This window comes from Hemibagrus wyckioides, linkage group LG13, assembly GCF_019097595.1.
Source record: "Hemibagrus wyckioides isolate EC202008001 linkage group LG13, SWU_Hwy_1.0, whole genome shotgun sequence".
NCBI lineage: Eukaryota > Metazoa > Chordata > Actinopteri > Siluriformes > Bagridae > Hemibagrus > Hemibagrus wyckioides.
The window spans coordinates 511193-535549 of NC_080722.1; the positions used below are offsets into that span (position 1 = coordinate 511193).

A 24357-nucleotide genomic window follows, 5' to 3' on the forward strand; every position below is an offset into this window, starting at 1 on the left:
TAGCGTCAGATGCGCATTCCTTTTATCTCTGCTGACGGGCAAGGCGCTGGATTGGGCTTCGGCTGTGTGGGATTCGGATCCTCAGGTCAAGACCTCAGCTGATTACTTCGCGAATCTGATCAGGGAAGTGTTTGAGTATCCGGCAGGAGGTAAAGACATTTCTGTTCTATTACTGGAATTACGCCAAGGGACTGATACAGCTGCTGATTTTGCTATTAAGTTCCGCACGCTCGCTGCTCAGTCAGGCTGGAATGAGGCGGCATTAATAGCGGTGTTTCGGGAAGGACTTACTAGAGAGCTGAAGGCGGAAATGGCGTGCAGAGACACTGATGTTACTCTCTCCCAGTACATATCCACTGCTATTCGCCTTGACAACCTGCGGCGCCAGCATTGTACTCGCACCCCCACACCTCGTTCCTCACCACGTGGCACTATGGAATACCACAGCCAGAAGGAGGAAGTCACCGAGCCTATGCAACTGGGGAGGTCTCGTGTTTCTGAGGTTGAGCGCGAACGTCGTGTGCAGATGCAGCTGTGCTTCTACTGTGGACAACCAGGTCACAGAGTCTTCCAATGCCCAGAGAAGCCTGCCACATCCCAGAGAGAAGTCGTGAAGCTGGTTTTGAAGGTTTCTCTTCCTGCCTTCGTCCTTCACAATGACTCTCGTTTTTTCGTCACAGCGCTGGTTGACTCCGGATCAATAGAATACCAAGAAAGAATACCAAGATTTCCAAGAGGTCTTCAGTAAAGAAAAGGCCGCCAGATTACCCACACATCAACCCTGGGACTGTGCCATTGACCTTCTTCCGAACACCACGCCACCTAAGAATCGCATTTACCCCCTGTCACTTCCTGAAAAGCTTGCTATGGAGGAATATATTGAGGAAGCACTTGCAGCTGGATACATCCGCCCGTCTACCTCACCAGCGGCAGCAGGGTTCTTCTTCGTAGAAAAGAAGGACGGCGGCCTTTGACCCTGCATTGACTTCCGAGGCCTGAACGCTATCACAGTCCCGTATCCTTACCCTCTTCCCCTGGTTCCCACAGCCCTCGAACAGTTACAAGGAGCTAAAATCTTCACCAAGCTTGACCTGCGCAGCGCGTACAATCTCATCCGGATAAAGGAGGGCGACGAATGGAAGACAGCGTTTCACACAACACATGGACATTACGAGTATCTGGTCATGCCATATGGACTCACGAACGCCCCCGCCGTCTTCCAGTCACTTACCAATGAAGTGTTCAAGGATATGCTAAACAAATTCGTCATTGCTTACATAGATGACATCCTCATATATTCCGCCAGCCTAGATCAACACGTTTCTCATGTTCGTGCTGTCCTCCAACGCCTCACCAACCACAATCTCTATGTGAAACTGGAGAAATGTGAGTTTCACCGTTCCACAGTAACATTTCTAGGATATGTAATCTCGCATGAAGGAGTAGAAATGGATCAATCGAAAGTGTCCGCCATTACATCCTGGCCCGAACCTACCTCCATCAAGGGTTTGCAACGCTTCCTTGGATTTGCGAACTTTTACAGGAGATTCATCAGGAACTACAGTACCATTGCTAGCCCAATGACTTCACTGCTGAAAGACAAGCCCAAGAAATTAAAGTGGACTGATCATGCCAGAGCTGCTTTTCAGAAACTTAAGAAAAGTTTTTCTTCCGCTCCGATACTCAGTCATCCTAACCCTGAGCGGCCATTCGTAGTGGAGGTGGACGCTTCGAGCTGTGGGATAGGGGCTGTGCTTTCTCAACGTCAACCAGAGTCCGGAAAACTGCATCCTTGTGCCTTTTTCTCCCGAAAGGTCACACCGGCTGAAATGAATTATGACGTAGGGAACCGGGAACTACTATCGATAAAGGCTGCCCTGGAAGAGTGGAGGCACTGGCTCGAAGGGGCCCGCCACCCGTTCCTGGTCCTTACCGATCACAGAAATCTGGCCTATCTTCGGGAAGCCAAGCGTCTCAACCCACGGCAAGCTAGGTGGGCGCTATTCTTTACACGATTCAAGTTTTCAGTCTCCTACCGCCCCGGGTCTAAGAATGGGAAAGCAGATGCCCTGTCGCGAATCCATGAAACCCTGGAGCCACCATCCAGCCCAGAGCCTATCCTTCCACCATCTGTCCAAGTAGCTCCTGTGCAGTGGGACCTGATGAGTGAAATTGAACGGGCTCAATCAACAGAGGCTCCTCCCCCAACGTGTCCACCGACCAAAGTTTATGTACCCACAGGTTTCCGCCAACAAGTGTTACGATGGACCCATGAGAGCCTGAGTTCAGGACACCCCGGCACCCGTAGAACCATTCAGCTGGTACGACAAAGATTCTGGTGGCCATCGCTCAACCACGATGTCGAGGAGTTTATCCGTTCCTGCTCGGTCTGCGCACAGTCCCGAACGAGCCGTCAGCTACCAGAAGGTCTACTTCAACCACTGCCAGTTCCACGCCGACCCTGGTCTCACATCTCAGTAGACTTTCTCACAGACCTCCCTGTCTCTCGAGGTTTCACCACAGTCATGGTTGTAATCGACCGCTTTTCCAAGTCCTGCAAGTTAATCCCCATGAAAGGTCTGCCTACTGCCATGGAATCAGCCACAGCCATTTTCCAAAACATCTTCCGTCACTTTGGTTTACCCGAGGACATTGTTTCTGATCGCGGCCCACAGTTCACATCTCGTGTGTGGTCGGAGTTTTGCAAACAACTCGGGATCAATGTCAGCCTCAGCTCAGGGTATCACCCCCAGTCCAATGGCCAAGCGGAACGGCTTAATCAAGAAATTGGGAGGTTCCTAAGAACATACTGCAGCCATGAGCAACACCGTTGGAGTGAGTTTCTCCCCTGGGCTGAGTATGCCCAAAACTCGTTGCGCCACTCCTCGACCGGCTTAACTCCCTTCCAATGTGTATTGGGCTATCAACCTCCGCTCTTTCCTTGGTCCGGGGAACCCTCGGATGTGCCTACAGTTGAAGACTGGGCAAGACGTAGTCAGGAGGTCTGGGAAAGAGCCCATGTTCGTCTCCAGAGAGCGATCTGACGACGAGCTCCAAGCTAACTGGCGTCGACGCCCCCACCCAGGTTACCGAGTGGGTCAGAAGGTGTGGCTTTCTACTAGGAATATAAAACTAAAACTTCCTTGTCATAAGTTAAGCCCCAAGTTTATTGGCCCGTTTAAAATTCTACGCCAAGTTAATCCAGTTTCTTTCCGTCTTGAGCTTCCAGCATCGTATCGTATCTCGCCTACCTTCCATGTGTCATTACTCAAGCCCTTCCACGAGCCTCAAACCACCGGCCCCGCTATCACTGAACCTCCCCCACCACTGGACATTGATGGCTCCCTTGCCTACCAGGTGCGCACCATCCTGAATTCCTGTCGTCGAGGTGGCCGCCTTTAGTATCTGGTGGATTGGGAGGGTTACAGCCCAGAGGAGCGTTGTTGGGTTAATGCACAGGACATTCTCGACCCCTCGCTCACTGAGGAATTCCATCTGAGCTTCCCGAATCGACCTGCTCCTCGTCCACGGGGGCGCCCACGTCAACGAACACCTGGAGGTGTTCCTAGGGGGGGGGTTCTGTAACGATGCTTGCAGAACCAGAGCACCAGAGGGAGCCATCACCCGAATATTGACATTTGCAAACTCGCGTCCTGTCTTACTCGGGTATTTAAGCAGCACGCTGCCTATTGTTCACTGCGAAGTATTGTTCTCTCTAGTGGATTACTTACCAAGCCTTGTTTATTGTTCCTGATTGCCTGCTACGTGTATGATCTTTGCCTGTTTCTGTTTTCTACGAGTCTCGGTTTTGCGGTTTTGGTTTCTGTTCGCTAGTTCTTGATTTTCCGGTTTTTGACCCTTTCGCTTATCCATATCGATTCCGATTCTTGACTGCCGTTTTGTGAATAAAGATCTGCATATGGATTCTACTACGCCTGCCTCGAGCGCGTCCTTACAAATAGCTTGGGATTTTAGTTTTTAAAAAGACGACACATTAAGTCATTGGTCTGAGTAACATTCTCTTAGGCTTAGCAAAATCTTCCAAATACAAAACCATCAAATTTTTCTAAAAGTAACTATGAAAATATTTTACTAAAATCCCAACAGAAGTCATATAAAGGTCAGTAACATTCTTTAAGTATGGAAAGTAAAAGTAGAAGTAAATTAATAAAAAAAAAAGTAAGACTGTAATAATTTGGAGAATTATGAATTTTATTCTGTATTGCTTTCTTTCTTAAACTTCTCAATAAGTGCAGCACCAAAAAAATAAGACAGAATAAAATTCATAATTCTCCAAATTATTAGTCTTACTTTTTTATTAATTTACTTCTACTTTTACTTTCCATGCTTGAGTACATTCATGAAAATACTACTTTTGATATTTAATTACAGTTTATTTCAGATACTTTAAGACTTTTACTCAAGTAGAATTATAAAGGTTGACTAACTTTTACTCGAGTCATTTTCTAACAGAATACCTGTACTTTTACTCAAGTGGGGCTTTTGGGTACTTTATACACCACTGATTATATATTTGGTCTTCATCTGGATTGGTGTTTAGGCTAAAAAGGTCACATAGGATAACTTAGGAACAAATAGGATGTGGAAGGAACACTGTCAGTGACTCAAGCAAATTGATGTCTGTATGTCTGTGGACTGCAGCATGCCATTGATGAAGAGATCCATGAGGAAAGCTGAGCACCTGGAACTTACAACCCAAAGCTGAGGAACTTGTGAGAAAGTGCTTGTGAATCCTCTGAAGAGCTGAGGGATAAGAGGAAGGAGGACGAGAGACGGCAGAAGGACGGCAGTGAGGAGAGTATTACGGAGGTGCAGAGCTGGTAACTGGTGGTCACTGCTACATGTCTGGACCTGAGGAAACACCGCACTGTCTCGGTCTAGCTCTGTCCGACAGAATAAGAACATTTTTAACAGTACATGTGTTCTATTTAAAGAAAAATAGAAAATGAATGGCAAATTTATTGATAAATTGTTAAATTTTTCTTGACATTGAATGACATTTTCAGAGACTTTTGTTTGTTTTGAATTATAAATTCTGGCAGTAATTTGATTGTGGCCTGGTCTGAGTAAAATGATCAGGAATGTGACCAGGTGAATTAAATCCAGTAACTCTGTTCAGCTGAAATATTCCTTAGGGCAGTTTTAATGTAATTAAACTTTATTTCATAGTGAGCAGTGTGGTGATATCAAAAAATCAAACACACACACACACACACACACACAAACATTCATACTGGGGCCATGTGCTGATTTAACAGAATGGTTTTTTACTTCTTTACCAAACTCCTTCCCAGGAGCTGATTACTTTATAACACCTTGGGGTGAGTTTATCTCGACTTATCCTGGCATAAAATACATGATATCCTTCACATCTGATGAACTGATCACTGGAATGTAAATGTACACAGGGTATACGTGGGGTGTGAGTGGAGGACGAGAGAGATGAAGTTGAAGAAGCTGATATAGTTCCTGTTCCTGTTAATGGTTCTTATGTACGTGTTTGATTGAAGCTCTGACTATACAAGCCCTAAAATGTCCAGAAACTGACATTAAGGTGTCACTGAGTAAAACAGATGTCTTTAGGGTTGATTGTAATGATGTGTAAAGTGGTAGAAGTTCTGAGAGATTGAAACGTATCATATTCAGGACTATGTCGGTGCAGAGGGAATTAAATACAGCAATAGGATGTTGTAATCTCCTGATTGCATATTGGACATTCAGCATTAAATCAAAGACTGCACAAAACATGAGGATAAAAGTTGTTATAAATGTGTATGAAAGAGGAAGATTTCGTCTAATCCAGGCTTTAAGATCAGTGGGAATCAACAATATCTCACTCCAGGTCTTGTTAGGTAACGGAACATATATGAGGAATATATGATGAATTATTTAAAAGTGACAGGATTAATCAACAGAATTTAGGTTGTATCATCTGTTTTGTCCAGTAGGTGGCAGAAATGCACCTTAAAGGTTTGCATTAAATGTTAAAAGTAACACGAGCTCAAGCAGTTGCTCCCATTTGGCTGGAATTATTGTACCTGTGTGGGTGACTAAACTTTTTCGTCTGTTTATTTGTTTGTTTCTTTCTTTTTTTCCCAATATTCTTTTGCTGCAATTTAATTTTCTTGAAGAACTCTCTTGTTTTTTGTCTGAGGACAGCAGGTGAAGGCCATCTAGATCATCTAAAATAATAAAAATATGTTAGGTGAAGGTAAGTTACACAATCAAGATGGCGAACACTCAGCTTCTTCACTGTGTTGAGTTCAGGAAGTTTATTCTTCCTCCGTCATCAGTAACATCAGTATTTGTGATAAATTGAAGATAAAGTAGAAGATTGCAGCATTAGAGATGTAAAGCATGGGTTTTCAGAGGTGTTCTTTCTGTAGGAGTTAATGATCTACTCCTTATACAGTATACTGTAAAATATTGTAGTAAAATATTCAGTTATATGTCATATAGTTATCCTGTAAATAATGTTTGTCGATTGTGATTCATTATTCTGATTTCTGTTCCATGTAATAAGGTCTCTACACCTCACCTACTCTGTACTTTTAATCAGAAAAGTTGTGTTCTTTTTGGGATCTGCTACACTCACCAGTCACTTTATTAGGAACAATTCATTTTCATGTTGTTTTCAACATGTAGCAGCTCAATAACAAAAAAACATGCGCATGCCAGTGAAGAAAAGACCAGGAAAGAAACTGAAGTGAGAAGTGAGTGAGATAGAAACTGAAGCTCCTGAGCTGAATCTGTATGAGTTTATAGACTATGTGTGTGTGTGTGTGTGTGTGTGTGTGAGAGAGAGAGAGAGAGAGAGAGAACTATGTGATCAGAGGCTGATTAGAGAACTGCTTGAATGTGTAGCTGTTCCTAATAAAGAGGTGAACACACTAACACCGTTACAGCAGTCCTCCCTGTACATGATTATTTGAGAATATTGTGAAATTGACTCACTTTATTCCTTTTCAGAATTTAAAGACCCTCAATCTCCAAAGAGAGCCTTGAACCACGGCACCAAGAAGGCCAGAAAGAAAGATAATAAAGTTAAGTCTGTCAGTGTCATGAAAGAAAGTGACAAAGATAAAATAAACCTTCAGACACATTACTATGGAAATTCTTGGCCAGAAAGGCCTGCTAGATTTGTGTCTAAGGACTTTAGGAAACTCCACACTGATGATATTGAGGCTTTAGCTTGGAGTATTTTTTATAATCTTAGAGTATTTCAGAAACTTAGGCATCCACATAATTACAAAATATTCAGATTCATTATATATGATTTACAATTAAAATGGGAGGTTAAAGTAAAAAAAAAAAAAAAAAAGTGAAAAATTTGAATTATTTTCCTCTGAGGATGATATTAATAATATTTTAGAAAACTGTTATACACTTCAGTGTAGTGAAGGCATCCTGAATGTGATCATACACTACGCAAATGTTGGTGAAAAGGATCCTGGATTTATAAAGTGTATCCTAAGAAGCTTTATGTATTTCTTGTAGGGAAACAGCTCAATGGAACAGAAAATGCAGATAAAATTGAATCAGTTATTAAAAGTCAGAAGAAGAAGCACAGTTACACAGACATTCGAGAAGGAATCAGGAACTGTAAAGAACATCATGAAGATCTGTATGATCTGTATTCTGAGGACGCTCAGTACACCAGAGAGACTTTACAGGGCGTCTATACACACGGACGTTTAAAGCCCAAGAGAGAAGCTTGGTTCACTACATACTTTTTAGCAACAGTGATTTCAGAGTCTATAAGAAACTATAGGTCCTTTATCACCACACTAATGGCTTTAGACCTGATTCTCAGACCAAATCCTGAAAGAGCTGAACAGGAGATTATTTTAGAGAAGCTTCCGATGGCGAGAGGGGGAAGCTGGGTCAATTCAGATAAACGGGGATTTTATGGGGCAAGTACTTTAGTACGTAAGAAAAAAACAAAATTAAAAAGCTAATAGAGGATGAGGAAGAAATCTGTAAAAAATGGCTTTCACTCAGAAATAAATCACAGATTGACAGAGAAATGATGAAATGTCTCCTCGAGCTGGTATACAGTAAACACAGACTGCGTATCAATTCCTCACTTCTAGAAAACTTTATAAAAAAACTACATTCATTTTAAAAAGGAAATAAATTCTTTAATTTCCCCTGATTTACTGAGGGTCACATGGTAGAGCAATTTCTCTGCAAAATATGAATTTAAGTTGCTGTTTATCATCTTTAACCATTCCTACCACAACTATATTAATCACTCGTTACTGCCATGTTTCACGACTCAGATCCTTCTCGACATCAGCCATGTACAATTATTTATCAGAAAACATTCAGAATCTAGATGTGTATCTATACGATTATGATTTGGACTGGTGTAGGGATGAGAGCCATCAGTCCAGCTCTTTCTACAGCCAACATCTCTATAGATCCCGATATTCTGTCCTCACTAAACATGTGGATTCTGTTTCACCAACACTTCAGTACAGATCCTATAGACTTAAGCTGCTTTGGAAGAAGAGCAGTACACTTCACTTTACAAACCTGCTCATGACTAAAACATTAATCTGTTTCTATCTAAATCCATTCTTCCTTGAATTTATTCCACTGAAAGGCCATGTTTATAGAGACACTGTAAAGCAGCACTGTTTAATTCTATACAACAGCTGGAGAAAAGAGCAATTACACAATTACACAATTCCTCTTTCTGTGTTTAACTCCAGCAATTCCACTCTAGCAAGACAATTACACAGAACCCATCTGCTGTCTGACCGTCAGTAGCTAAATAATTCCAACCTCAAGTCAAGTCAGGAAGCTTTTATTGTAATTTTAACCAGATATAGCTGACACACTACACAGTGAAATGTGTGAACCTATACTGAAATACAAATTAATTAGAGACAGTGTCAAAATCTAAATAATTCCAAACTGTCCAAAACCAGTTTACAGAAGCTCTCCCAATTCAGCTTGCATTTAGAAGGATGTACTGTTACTACTAGGTCAACAGTGAAAGACCCAGAGGTGGACAAAGTACGCAACTTCCTTACTTGAATAAAAGTACAGATACTACTGGTCAAACATTACTCCATTACAAGTAAAAGTTGTAAAGACAGATTTTTACTTAAGTAAAAGTACAGAAGCATATAATATATAATTTATATAAGTTATATATATTTCCACATTTCATTTACACCGTTTTAATATGCATCCTCCCTCCTGAGTACAATGCATTGTGGGCAATATTACCCGTTAGAGTGTGCATCGTTCTGCACTTCGAATTTCTACAGGAAGTAGTAGACCATCCGGGATTTTTTTGGAATACTCTTTTCAGCATACTACCATTTGGGGCATACTAATTCTATTTTCGAATACTATTTAGGACACATAGTATGAGAATTTGGATGCCACATACGTTTTTGAGTGATAACTAACATCATTACCAATACGATGGTGGCAACTTGGCAAACACATAAAAAAAAAAACCCATTTGCCTTACCATACATACTTCATGGCTCAGGCAATATCCATTTCAAGCTTTTAGGAGAAAGTAAAAGTATATATACAATATCTCACAGAAGTGAGTGCACCCCTGACATTTTTGTAAATATTTTATTATATCTTTTCATGTGACAGCACTGAAGAAATGCCCCTCTGCTCCAATGTACAGTAGTGAGTGTCCAGCCTGTATAACAGTGTAAATTTACTGTCCCTTCAAAATAACTCAACACACAGACATTAATGTCTAAACCGCTGGCAACAAAAGTGACTCCACCCCTAAGAGGAAATGTCCAAATTGGGCCCAAAGTGTCAATATTTTGTGTGGCCATAATTATTTTCCAGCACTGCCTTAACCCTCTTAGGCATGGAGTTCACCAGAGCTTCACAGGTTGCCACTGGAGTCCTCTTCCACTCCTCCATGATGACATCACAGAGCTGGTGGATGTTAGAGACCTTGTGCTCCCCCACCTTAGGGTTTAGGTCTGGAAACATGCTTGGCCAGTCATCACCTTTATTTATTAAAACGAAAAGAATCTTTACTCTTTTCTAAAAACTGGAACATACTGTCTAAGTATGGCCATGGATGCCTGCACTGCGCCGATGATCTGTCTTTGTTCATTTTGCCACCAATTGATCAGAGTTTAAAAAATGACAGAAAACCACTGAACTTCACGACACGTGACACAAGAGTGAAAAAAAATCATCCTCTGATTAACGTAACTATTTTCTACTCAATAACTTTGACAGAAATGTAGTGGAGTAAAAAGTACAATATTTGTCTTTTAAATGGAGTGAAGTTAAAGTAACAAGTTTCCAGAAAAAATAATACTCAAGTAAAGTACAGTACTCAAATAAATGTACTTCTTTACTGTCCACCTCTGGAAAGATCTGGGCATAATATTAGACAGCAACTTGTCCTCATATTTCCAATATTACTAAAACAGCCTTCTTCCACCTTAGAAATATTGCTAAGCTAAGAAACATCTTATCTGTATCTGATACAGAAAAGCTAGTTCATTGGTTGTCCTGCATCCTCAATAAACATGCTACAGTTAGTCCAGAATGTAGCCACCAGAGTTCTTACCAATTTTATCATCCCTACACTGGCTACCTTTTAAGTTTCAGGTTGATTTCAAACTACTTGCTACTCACCTACAAGGCTATAAATGGTTTCTTATGAGACTTTACACCAATCAGCCATAACATTATGAGCAGTGTGAGGTGAAGTGAATAAGACTGAGTATCTCCTCATCATGGCACCTGTTAGTGGGGGGGATATATTAGGCAGCAAGTCAACATTTTGTCCTCAAAGTTGATGTTAGAAGCAGGAAAAATGGACAAGCGTAAGGATTTGAGCGAGTTTGACTAAATTGTGGCCAAATTGTGATGGCTAGACCACTGGATCAGAGCATCTCCAAAACTGCAGCTCTTGTGGGGTGTTCCCGGTCTGCAGTGGTCAGTATCTATCAAAAGTGCTCCAAGGAAGGAACAGTGGTGAAGCGGTGACAGGGTCATGGACGGTCAAGGCTCATTGATGCACGTGGGGAGAGAAGGCTGGCCCGTGTGATCCGATCCAACAGACGAGCTACTGTTGATCAAACTGCTGAAGAAGTTAATGCTGGTTCTGATAGAAAGGGGTCAGAACACACAGTGCAGGACGGGTCAGGGCTGTTTTGGGAACATAAGGAGGACCAACACAATATTAGGCAGGTGGTCATAATGTTATGCATGGTCAGTGTATCTACCCAGTCTTCTACCATACTACCATCCTTTATGCTTTTTAAGATCACAAAACTATGGACTTCTGTTAGTTTGAAGAAAATCAAAGTCAATTAAAGGGGTTAAAGTTTTCGTATTCAGCTCATAAACGCTAGATTCCTAAAAGCTAATTTCTCTCCACTTGCTTCTCTTTTTCTATCCATCTTGAGGCATCCTGTGCCAGCTCCAGTTGTGTTCCAATTCAGAAAGAGAAGAAAGAGAAGATGCCAACCCCATGTGGACTTGTGGATAACAAATAACATGCTGAACATTTGAAGACTTCAGAATGGAGGAGTTAGTGTTATATCTCAATGAACTCATATGTTTTACTAATCTATGAGTTGCTCAGGAGCTTCTGGTTACACATTTCTGACTGACTGTATACAGCTGTAGAAACAACATTATTTTTAATCACAATTTTTAGTGTCACCCAAATGAGGATGGGTTCCCTTCTGAGCCTGGTTCCTCTCAAGGTTTCTTCCTCTTATCATCTCAGGGAGTTTTTCCTTGCCACCGTCGCCACAGGCTTCTCATTAGGGATAAATACATTTAAATATGTCTACTATTAATTCTTTTTAAAAAAAAATTATATATTTTTACAGGAGATCAGCAGCTTCTGAGAAACTCAAATCAACATCCATGTCACAGTAACAGTCTCAGAGATCAGACTTTTCTTCAGTCTGATGTTTGATGTGAACAGTAACTGAAGCTCTTGAGTTTAGACACTGAGCTGCTGCTGTGTGATTAGAGGCTGATTAGAGACCTTCATGAATGTCCAATAATAAAGTAAATGTATTTTGTACATGAGGGAATAACAGTTTATAGTTGCTGTAACTTAAGAACAAGATTAAATTTGTTTCATCAATGTGTCACAACAGTGAAAGTAACTATAAATGGATTAAAATGACATAAATATATATATATATATATATATATATATATATATATATATATATATATATATATATATATATATATATATAAGAAGTTTTAAATGTTGTTGAATAATGGGAGGTTTTGATGCGGTGTAGCACTGTGTGGTGTTCCAAGCTAACTACAGAACTGCTACCTTCAAAGTCCTTCTCAGAGACTTCTTCACCTGATGGATATTAGCAAACAGGCCATTCGGACTCTGAACCAGGAGAACAGCTAGTTCCCGGACTACTCTCCCTGCCTCATAATTTTATTCATTAATTCGTATAATTGATATATTTCTTAGATTTGATATCCTAGTTTTACATTTTTATTTAAATTGTATTTTTTTATATTTTATATTTTTTATATTTATATTCTAGTTTAAAAAAATTTTTAAATTCTATTTCTTATATTTTATATTCTAGTGTTACATTTTTATTTGTATTATTTGCATGTCATACTGTTTATGAGGAAAAAAGTCTATTGTCCTCTTTATGTCCTCTCGCTGTTTATCACATTCATCATGCTCATAATAAAACTTTAAATCATAACGACCACTTAATATTGGGGTTAATATATTGAATATATTGATTTTAGATATAGTAATATTGTGTAATTGCATGAGTGTTGAAATGCAGGAAATAAAGTGTTGCACACTCTGCAAATTCATTTCTCTTTCATTTAGATGATGTGTCCCTCAGGCCTTTTTTTTTTTTTCAAAATTAATAGAACAAGCTCTGGCACGCTATATACTGTAGGCCACACCCTACCAGTAACATATCTGGTGGTGAATCATACAACACCCCGAGGGTGAGAAAACAAATCCAAACTTTAATCAAGCCGTGACAGGAACTACAGCCAGATCACTTCAAACAAAGTGACAAAAAGCATTTGGTCTCATATCACATAGAGATTTACATTTTGGTTAGGTATGGCTATATCAAACAAATGTATAAAAAAAAAAAAAACCAACAATAACAACATTATTTTAAATAGATTTCTAACAGATATACAGAAAGTTAAACATCATCTACTGATAAATATCATTTAAATATACGATACATCCGGGTACATGAGCTCTCAGGGTTTTCAGAAAATAATTATGTCTATTAATTATGCTACACTCCACTTCATAAATGTGGGTATTAATGCCGTAGAACACTGAAGAAAAGCTGTTGTTTATGTAAACCAAAAGGGAATATGGTCACTTGTCCCAGGACAGCAGTGTTCTTGTATATGTTCAGTTGTTCATTTTAAGGTCACTTTGTATAAAACGGTCAGCAGGATCTTGGTAGACACTTCATCAGATCGAATCTGAAAGGAGTCAGAGCTTTCTCTTTGTTTGAAAATATCAGTTTATCCCAATATCAGTAATCCCACTGAAAAATTGTACATTTTTATTAACTAATTAAGTACAGTTTTTTCTTATTTGATGCTGCCTTTTAAAAATAAATGTTGGGTCACATCATTAATTTTTATGTTTTCTAATTCCACCCAGAGGCTGCACCTGTGGGATCCATGTGCAGATTTAATGCCAGTAAAAAATCCAATAGCAAACAAATCCAAATCGTAATCTAAAAAATCACAGAGCCTAAAGACAGCAAGTCAGAAAACCAGGAAAAATAAGAACAAGCAAAACAAAGCCAATAGGGCACAAAACAAGAAAACCTGGTCAAAATAAACGAGCAAAGTCATACCCAGTCAAAGAACAAATGGCAAAATACACGGCTTGGTAATGAATGCTAAAGAACGATCTTCTTGCTAATGCCGGCATGCAGTCTACCAAACATTGAAGTCGGTTCCCATGGCATCTGGTATCCAGAATGGCATGTACCAGATCGGCGATAGAGCCTTCAATGTCCAATGGGGGAGGAGGTTCAGCATGCTTTCCTTGTTGGGGGACATGGAATGTTGGAGAGATGCGATAGGTGGACGGAAGTTGGAGTGGGTAGGTGACGGGGTTGACTTGTCAGATGATTCTGAAGGGACCTATGAAACGAGGACTTCATTTACAATAGGGATGTTGGGGCTTGAGGTGATGGGAGGAGAGCCATACTTCTTCACCCTCCTGGAATTGTTGATGTGGGTGCCGACAGTAATTAGCTTGGATATTTTGTCGGCGCACTGCCCGTTGGAGATGCACATGCACACTTTCCCAAACAGCTTGACTGGCCAAACAGCTGTTTATGGCCGGGAAGTTCAATGGTTTGCCTGACAAGGGGAACATAGGGGGCTGGTAGCCTAGTACGCATTGAAAGGGTGTCAATCCCATGGATGAGTGATTAAGAGAATTTTGTGCATTTTCAGCCCGGAGAGAAACTCGCTCCACCGTTGCTGTTCCTTGCTACAGCATGTTCTGAGATAGCAGCCCATTTCTTGATTAAGCCATTCCACTTGCCCATTCGATTGAGGGTGATAACTTGAGGTGAGGCTTATGTTGATGTGTAAGTGGTTAACGTAAATTGGAACCAAGCGAAGAAAAGAGCCCACCTTGCTTGGCATGGATTAAGGTGCTTGGTGTTCTTTATGTATTCCAGGTTCTTATGGTTCATAATAATCTGAAATGTATATTTGGCCCCCTCAAGCCAATGTCGCCATTCCTCGAGCACTTCTTTGATAGATAAGAGCTCTCTGTTGCCGAGGTCATAGTTAGCCTCAGCAGGTGACAATTTCTGGGAATAAAATATACAGGGGAATAGCTTCCCAGGTTCACTATAGCTTTGGAAAAGCACAGGTCCAATTCCACAGCTGGAAGCATCGACTTCGACAATAAAGGGAGCATTTTTATTCAGCAAGTTTTTAGTTATTAATCCTCTTGGGGTTTCCCCATAGAAGGGAGGTGATGGGGAGGCCACCAAACTGTAGCTTCTGATGAATCGTCGGTAGAAGTTGGCAAATCCCAGAAAACGTTGCAATTCTTTCACTGTCATGGGTAGTGGCCATTCAGTCAATGCGTTTACTTTGCTTTGGTCCATCTCCACCCTGCCTTGTGTGATTAGTATTACATATCCAAAAAACATGATGGTGAAATTCACACATCTCTGTTTTCAGGTAAAGTTGGTGCTGAAGTAGGTGTGTGAGGACAGTGTGTATGTGGTGGACATGATCTTCTAGCGTGGCTGAATAGATTAGGATGTCGTCAATATAGGTTATGAAACAGTGGTTAAGTAGGTCTTTGAATATCTCAAAGATCGATAATCAATGTAGGATCGATTTGTAAGCTAGGGCTTCTTCTAGGTAATCCTCCATCACCTTGCTTTCGGAGATAGATAGCCGGTATACCAAGCACTTTGGGAACATGGTGTTGGGTAGTAGGTCAATGAAACAGTCCTTAAGATGGAGTAGCAGTAATCTAGTGGCTCTCTCCTTGCTGAACACTTCTAGCAGATCCATCTATTCTGTTGGGATGGCTGATACCAAGTTGGATTCAGGGCTTTCCTCAAGGTAGTGAGACATGGACGGATGGTATTGCAGGCAGTGGTGTATACAGTAGAGGGACTATTGAGTAAGTTCCTTGTTATGTCATGACAGTTGTGGGTTGTGTAACCATAGCCAGGAGAAACCCAATATGATAGGGTTTGCAGGTGAAAAAATAACATAAAAGGATAGTTCCTCAAAATGAAACAGTCCAATCAGGACCAACCAGACCCGCCCCGATGGGGTGATCATCCAAAGCGGTAATACAGAGTGGGCAGCTGCATGGCAAGATGGGCAGTCGCAGTTCCTCGAAGAGATGATGGTCGATCAGATTAACTGCTGCTCCAGAGTTAACTAGGGCTGTAAGACAAAGGTGTTTTTCTGAGCTCCATCAAGCTGACCTACAATTTTGCTAGGTTTCCTAGTTTTCTGTCCTAGATCATAACTTTTTATGACATCTTCACTAGCTGATAGTGCCACATAACATTCTCACTCCAAACGCTTTTTATATCACTGGTTTTATTTGTTTTCCTGAACACCCGCTTACAGCTGGTTAGCCCACTAGCCCAGCTATCTCGAGTCTGTTTAGATTTTACATTTTCACCAATTATCTCTGTTATTCTACTTCATTTTAACACTATGTGTTGTGGGTTTGCCTTTGAGTGCAGGTGAGGATTCCTTCGAGCTGCACTCAGTGGATGCGGAGCTGGAGGCCATGGAGAAGCAGATCCGTGACCTTCAGGTGAAGCTAGCTAGCCCAGCTGCGACAGCGGAGAGCCACGCTGGAATCATCCCGGGCTGACGCTCACCTGTCCCAGGTAAATCTGCGGCGTGATACGGTCACTCCCACAACCTCAACACCGCGTGTTTCTCTGCCCAGGCCCAGCTCAGCTAGGAGGCAGCCCGCCCAGGTTTCGTCCACTCCGGCACTGGGGTACCACGGAGGATAGATAGATAGATAGATAGATAGATAGATAGATAGATAGATAGATAGATAGATAGATAGATAGATAGATAGATAGATAGATAGATAGATAGATAGATAGATAGATAGATAGATAGATAGATAGATAGATACTTTATTCATCCCAAAAGGAAATTCACAGTTTCCAGCAGTATCCACAAACACAGGTAATAGATAAAATAGGAAGGAATTTAACAAAAATACTAAAATACCCAAATTAGGATACAAAAATATAACAAAAAAATAAAAATAAGTCAAATAAAATATAGAATATAACAAAAATATATCAAATAACAAAATATAAAATATTACAAAATATAGCGGAATATAACAATATAAGAAAATATATCAGAAAAATACTAAATACAAAGATTTAGAAATAAATATGGAGAATTAGATGAAAAACAAGTAATGTGCAAGACAAGTGTTTAAGGTTACAGACCGATTCGATGTGCAAAAACTGCGTGTTTATGAGTCCTGTGCAAATCTCAGTGTATTGAGAGTTCTGTATAAACCGGAGTGTAGTGAGAGTTCCGTATAAACCGGAGTGTAGTGAGAGTTCCGTATAAACCGGAGTGTAGTGAGAGTTCCGTATAAACCGGAGTGTAGTGAGAGTTCCGTATAAACCGGAGTGTAGTGAGAGTTCCGTATAAACCGGAGTGTAGTGAGAGTTCCATATAAACCGGAGTGTAGTGAGAGTTCTGTATAAACCGGAGTGTAGTGAGAGTTCCGTATAAACCGGAGTGTACTGTGTGTAGTGTGTGGTTTATTGTACAGTCCAGTACAGAGAGAGAGTAGTGTCAGCACTGACTCCTCCCACCCCGTGTGGAATTAAAGAGTCGCATGGCATGGGGGAGGAACGGCCTCCTCAGTCTGTCAGTGGAGCAGGGCAGTGACAGCAACTGGTCACTGAAGCTGCTTCTCTGTCTGGAGATGATGTTGTACAGTGGATACAGTGGATTGTCCATGATGGACAGGAGCCTGCTCAGCGCCCTCTTCTCTGCCACTGATGTCAGGCTTTCCAGTTCTGAATTCTGAGCCTGGATGCAGCAGCAGTGGAAGACTTGCCCCGACCGAGGACCTCTCCCCCTCCGCCGCCACCCGTCTTCGAGATCTCGACCCGCAACCACTTTTCTCCCCTTCGGGAGACGGCGTGCGACGCGGTGATCATCGGAGACTCCATTGTACGGTACGTCCGTGCACTCGCTGTATTCCATGACGCTGCACAGGTACCCGCGATCCTCACCAAGAACATCGGAGGTGTGGTCCTCCATGCTGGCACGAACAACATCAGGCTGAGGCAGACGGAGATCCTGAAGAAGGACTTCAAGAACCTGGTGGAGAAGGTTCACACCACATCGCCCCCGATGAGGATCATCATGTCAGGACCACTTCCCACGTTCCAGCGAGGAATCGAAAGGTTCAGTAGGCTTTTCGCATTTAATGAATGGTTACAGTCTTGGTGTCAACAACAGAATATACCATTTGTTGATAATTGGAATGTTTTCTGGGAGCGTCCTAGGCTCTACCGTTACGATGGCCTTCACCCAAGCAGATCTGGAGCAGCAGTCCTCTTGGACAACATCTCCAGGACACTGCGCACCATCTGACTGGTAAGTCATTCCTCAGATTATATCTATAATAGCTACTGTTCAATTCACCAGACTAATACAATACAACTGTGTCTGTTCCCTGATTAGTGCGATTAAAAGATAAATTCGTTAATAACTCTCGAAATAATCTTATCACAATTAATCCTGAAAAAGACCAAATAGGTAAAGAAAAACAATTTCTTAAGTTTGGGCTTCTGAACATTAGATCCCTTGCACCGAAAACACTTATTATTAATGAAATGATCCCAGATTATAGTTTCGACGCACTCTGTCTTACTGAAACCTGGCTTAGACCAAATGAATACATTGGTCTGAATGAGTCTACTCCGTCAGGATATTCCTATAAGCATGAGCCCCGTCAGACAGGTCGTGGTGGTGGTGGTGCAACCACCTATAATAATTCTCTTACCGTTACTCAGAAAACAGGACCCAGGTTTAACTCATTTGAAGTGCTTGTCCTTAATGTTGCACTCTCAGACATACATAAAAAATCCCTACTATCTCTTGCCCTGGCCACCGTGTACAGACCCCCGGGACCCTACGGTGATTTTCTTAATGAGTTTTCACAATTACTCTCAGATCTTTTGATCAGTTTTGACAAAGTGTTAATTGTAGGAGACTTTAACATTCATGTAGACGATGCTAACGATGCATTAGAACTCGCATTTATAGATTTACTAAATTCCTTTGGGGTTAAACAAAACATTAATAGCCCAACTCATCGTTTTAATCATACACTAGACTTAGTTATATCACATGGGACTGATGTTACTGATATAACTGTTCTACCTCAAAGCGATGACATCACAGACCATCACCTCTTATTGTACACTCTACCTGTAGAACATATTAGACACGTCTCTCCACGTTATAAACTTGGTAGAACTATAACTCCGCCCACTAAAGACAGATTTACAAACAATCTGCCAGATCTGTCTCAACTTCTTACTAGACCCCGAAATGCAGATGCACTAGATGAAGTAACCAACAGCATAGGCAATATTTTTACCAGCACACTAGACACTGTTGCCCCCATCCAACTAAAAAAGGTCAGAGATAAAACACTGCACCATGGTACAATAGTCATACTCACACCCTCAAGAGAGCAACCCGTGACCTCGAGCCAAAGTGGAGAAAAACCAAATTAGAAGTTTTTAGAATTGCGTATAAAGACAGTCTGTCCAACTATAGACAGGCTCTAAAAGCTGCTAGGGCTGAGTATCTGAGCAATCTGATAGAAATAATCCAGAACAATCCCGGATTCTTATTCAGTACAGTGGCTAAACTAACAAAGCATCAGATTCCTGGAGAGAGTATTTCAGCACAGTTTAGTAGTGAGGACTTTATGAATTTCTTCACTGAAAAAATTGATAGTATCAGGAACAAAATATTGGATGTTCAACTATTGACAGCATCCGGTGATCCAGACCAGCCTACAGCTCCACACTTAAAGCTACAATGCCTTACCAGCATAGGGCAGGAAGAGCTAGTTAAACTTATCACCACGGCTAAACCAACAACGTGTTTGTTAGATCCAATTCCAACCAGATTGCTGAAAGAAGTGATACATGCAGCTGGAGAGCTTCTTCTTAATATTATTAACTCCTCATTATATCTAGGTCATGTCCCAAAATCTCTTAACTTAGCAGTTATTAAGCCTCTTCTTAAGAAACCGAAACTAGACCCTGATGTAATATCAAATTACAGACCGATTTCAAACCTTCCGTTTATATCTAAAATATTAGAAAAGGTGTCAGCTCAATTATGCTCCTTCCTACAGGAAAACAATATCCTTGAAGAATTTCAGTCAGGTTTTAGGCCCCATCTTAGTACAGAAACTGCACTAGTTAAAATCACTAATGACTTGCTTTTACCTTCGGACCAAGGCTGCATCTCCATTTTAGTCCTGCTTGATCTTAGTGCTGCCTTCCACACTATAGATCATAATATCCTCATAGATCGCTTACAAAATCACAGGTATGCAGGGACAGGCATTAAAATGGATTAGATCCTACCTGTCTGATCCATACCACTCTGTAGATTTAAATGGAGAACTGTCCAGTGTAGTGCCAGTGAAATACGGGGTCCCACAAGGGTCAGTTTTAGGACCTCTGCTTTTCTCAGTTTGCTTTTCTCATACATGCTTCCATTGGGTGACATCATTAGAAGGCATGGGATTAGTTTCCATTGTTATGCTGATGATACCCAGTTATATATCTCATCAAAACCAGATGAAATATCTAATCTGTCTAGACTAACTGAGTGTGTTAAAGATATTAGAGATTGGATGACCGATAATTTCCTATTATTAAATTCTGATAAGACAGAGATATTACTTATTGGCCCAAAAACCAGTACACAGAAGCTCTCGCAATTCAGCTTGCATCTAGAAGGATGTACTGTTACTACTAGCTCTACAGTGAAAGACCTGGGTGTAATATTAGACAGCAACTTATCCTTTAAAAATCATATTTCCAATATCACAAAAACAGCCTTCTTCCATCTTAAAATATTGCCAAGCTTAGGAACATTTTATCTGTATCTGATGCAGAAAAACTAGTTCATGCATTCCTGACCTCCAGACTGGACTATTGTAATGCATTACTAGGTGTTTGTCCTGCATCTTCAATAAACAAGCTACAGTTAGTCCAGAATGCAGCCGCCAGAGTTCTTACCAGATCAAGAAAATATGATCATATAACCCCAATATTATCATCCCTGCACTGGCTACCTGTGAAGTTTAGAATTGATTATAAGCTCTACTTACGTACAAGGCTCTAAATGGTTTAGCTCCCACCTATCTCTCCAGTCTTCTAACACGTTACAATCCACCACGCTCTTTAAGATCGCAAAATTCCGGACTTCTAGTAGTTCCCTGAATATTAAAGTCCACAAAAGGGGGTAGAGCGTTTTTGTATTTAGCTCCTAAACTTTGGAATAGTCTTCCTGACAGTGTTCGGGGCTCAGACACAGTCTCCCAGTTTAAATGTAGACTAAAGACTTATCTCTTTATCCTGGCAAACATCTAACACATCCCATAACCTTGTGCTCCAGTACATCTGATTAAATACACATTATCATCTAGTGCTGCTAATATTATGAACAGCAGCTACGCTAAAGCTGTTCCATTGTTTCCCTTCTTCTACCCATCCCGAGGCATACAGAGACTGTGCTCCAGTGGCATCCGGAGATGGACCAGCTCCAGCCGGGTTCTGCTTGTGAGGATTGGGATATTCAAGCAGCGCTGTGGACAACAACCTCCTTATTGATTTACATAACACTATACACATGCTGTATCTGCATCACACAATTGTCACCCAAATGAGGATGGGTTCCCTTTTGAGTCTGGTTCCTCTCAAGGTTTCTTCCTCTTACCATCTAAGGGAGTTTTTCCTTGCCTCAGTCGCCTCAGTCACCTCAGGCTTGCTCACTTGGGATAACATCTAGGACTGTCTGTCTGTCTGTCTGTTTATATGTTTGTTGTTTCCTTATGTTGTTTCTCATGTAAAGCTGCTTTGAGACAATGCTCTTTGTTAAAAGCACTATACAAATAAAATTGAATTGAATTGAATTGAATAAGACAGCAAACTCCATGAGTGTAGTGTAATTGAATAGGAATGCTAAAACTGGATAAAAAAGACATCCAGCCCACCTTAGGACTTAAGTGTAACGGGTTTCTTGGGACAGACAGTGCGGTGATGACCGATTTGTCCATAATGAAAGCATAGTTGGAGGTGGTGGCAGCGCTGGCGCTCCTCCTCGGGGACCTGGGTTTGGCCAAGTTGCATGGATTCCCCTTGCTCAGCATGAGGTGGCCCTAGCTCCATCTTGAACCTGCTGTTGGACCGAGAGGAGCAGCTAGCTGATTGTTGGCACATCAGGTTATCCAATCGGATGGCCAGTGGCAATGTACTGCACCAGGGATGTGTCAGTCTCTCGGCAGACCAACTCTGCTGGTAAGGGGGGGCATAATCTCTCACAAAAGATGGCAAGAAGAGAAGCATTGTTGTACCCACTTTGAGCCAGGAGAGTAGGAAATTTTATCACATAGTTAGCTGCTGTATAATTACCGTCATAATTGAAACAAGTGTACCAACACATCTCTGCCTCCCGCTGGGTACTCAAAAACCCCCTTAATGAGACTGGTGAAATGAGAACAAGAGAGTCTGACCTGAGGGTCGTTATCCCACACAGCAGAGACTCAGTCCAGTGCCTTTCTGGTGAGAAGGAACATGAGAAATGCACATTTAGAGCTCTCCTCTTGATAGGTGTTGGGCTGGTGGGAGAAGAAAATATTGCACTGGTAAAGAAAGCCCCCACGTTGCTCTGCAGAGCAATCCAATTTTGGAAGTTGGAGATGGAGGAGCTTGAGTTGGTTGTGGTGGCTCAGCTTGTTGGTTCTGCTGTAGTTGGTTCTTGCGACTCACAGAGCTGCGATTTGCTCCTGGTTTTTCAAAATCATCAGTCTGCATACTAGATCCTGTACCTATATGTTAGCTACTTTAATTTACATCAGAAGCTGCTGGAGTATTCACCGAGTAAGAATTTTGTTGTTTGATGTAACAGACTTTCTGTAAACATGACAATAAACTCTTGAATCTTGAAACTCTTCTAAAAATAATAAATTCTTCCCTTATCATCCCTAAAAATGATCAATCTTTCAACCTTGACCCCTATCAGCTATCAAACTACAGGCCAATATCAAACCTACCCTTTGTCTCACTGTAGCACAGCAGATATGTTCAGACCTACATAGGAATCCATGAAATGTATCAGTCAGGATTTAGACCCCATCATAGCACAGAGACAGCACTGGTTAAAGTGGTAAATGACCTGTTTTTAACCTATGATTAGATTAGATTAGATTAGATTAGATTAGATTAGATTAGATTAGATTAGATTAGATTAGATTAGATTAGATTTAGATTTAGATGAATATAGAGAGAATATGTATGACTATACAGAATGTTTATGAACATACATAATATACAGAAGGTAAAATAAGTACTGAACACATTTTTCTCATTAAATATATTTCTAAAGGTGCTACTGACATACATTTTTCAAGAGATGTTGATGACAACCCATGCAATCCACACATGCAAAGAAATCAAACCATAGATGTCCATAAATTAAGTATAATAATGTGAAATGACACAGGGAAAAAGTATTGAGCTTATATGATATGACATACAGAATATATGATGTCCTTCCATTTGTTGAATTGGTAACTGGAATATTAATATACATATAAAAGGTGCACAGGGTAGAAGAAAAAGAGGAAGAAGGTTTTAGGAGCGCTGTAAGATTAGGTATGTACACTTGTACAGCTAGTCCTATTGTTAGTACACTTAATGAAAATATATAAATATATTACTGTGTGTACTAATACACATCACATACACTACCAGTGAAAAGTTTGGACACACCTTCTAATCCCATGGTGTTTCCTGATGTTTATTTCTCTCTACATTGTAAAACAATGCTGAAGGCGGCCGAAATCCACAATAATGTCCTTTGAACAGTTGATATTGAGATATGTCTGCTACTGATGCTCTGTAAAGCCTTCATAACGCCTCTAATCTGAGGTGCTGTTAATTGGTGATTTCTGAGGCTGGTGACTCTAAATGAACTTCTCCTCTGCAGCAGAGGTCAGTTTTGGTCTTGCTTTACTGGGAGGGTCTTCATGTGAGCCAGTTTCATCATGGTGCTTGATGGGTTTTGCAAATGCACTTGACAATACTGTTCTTGCAAGAACTATTCCAGAACACCTGACCTTCGTGTCTTAAAATAACAACTGACTGGTTTTTGTTGTCATTACATATGGATTAATGTCCATGTGTGTTATTTCATAGTTTTGAAATCTCCAGGATTGTTCTAGAATGTAGAAAATAAATCCCTAAACAAAAAACATTGAATTAAAAGGTGTGTCCAAACTTTTGACCGGTAGTGTATATTATAGTTCAGTGCTACTGTAATACTTTGATTTATTTGGTATTGTTATTGATGTTTGGTTTAGTGTAGCAGTGTAGCACGGTGTGGGAGGGGCACAACATTGGGCTGGCAAAGTCAGCACAGCATCAGGAAGACAGGGAGGTTGGGGAGGGCCTTGGAAATTCAGCTGGAGCTTTTCCATTTTCTATAACACAACAGTTAAACAGTTTTGTGGTTTTGTGT

The 24357-nt window shown here is 40.9% G+C and overlaps 1 protein-coding gene and 1 long non-coding RNA gene across 2 annotated transcripts; both read left to right on the forward strand.

Moving 5' to 3' along the window:
• The first annotated feature begins 6025 nt into the window (after positions 1-6025).
• On the forward strand, positions 6026-12155 carry LOC131364009 (uncharacterized). The gene is made up of 3 exons (XR_009206408.1): positions 6026-6063; positions 6181-6232; positions 6991-12155. It is a non-coding gene; the product is annotated as an uncharacterized LOC131364009 (long non-coding RNA).
• Positions 12156-13990: 1835 nt separating this feature from the next.
• LOC131363600 (uncharacterized) lies at positions 13991-19463 on the forward strand. The gene is made up of 5 exons (XM_058406309.1): positions 13991-14096; positions 16272-16345; positions 16422-16537; positions 17607-17987; positions 18263-19463. The coding sequence occupies exons 1-5, from the start codon at positions 13991-13993 to the stop codon at positions 19326-19328; spliced, it is 1743 nt and encodes a 580-aa protein (XP_058262292.1). The 3' UTR covers positions 19329-19463.
• Positions 19464-24357: the final 4894 nt, after the last annotated feature.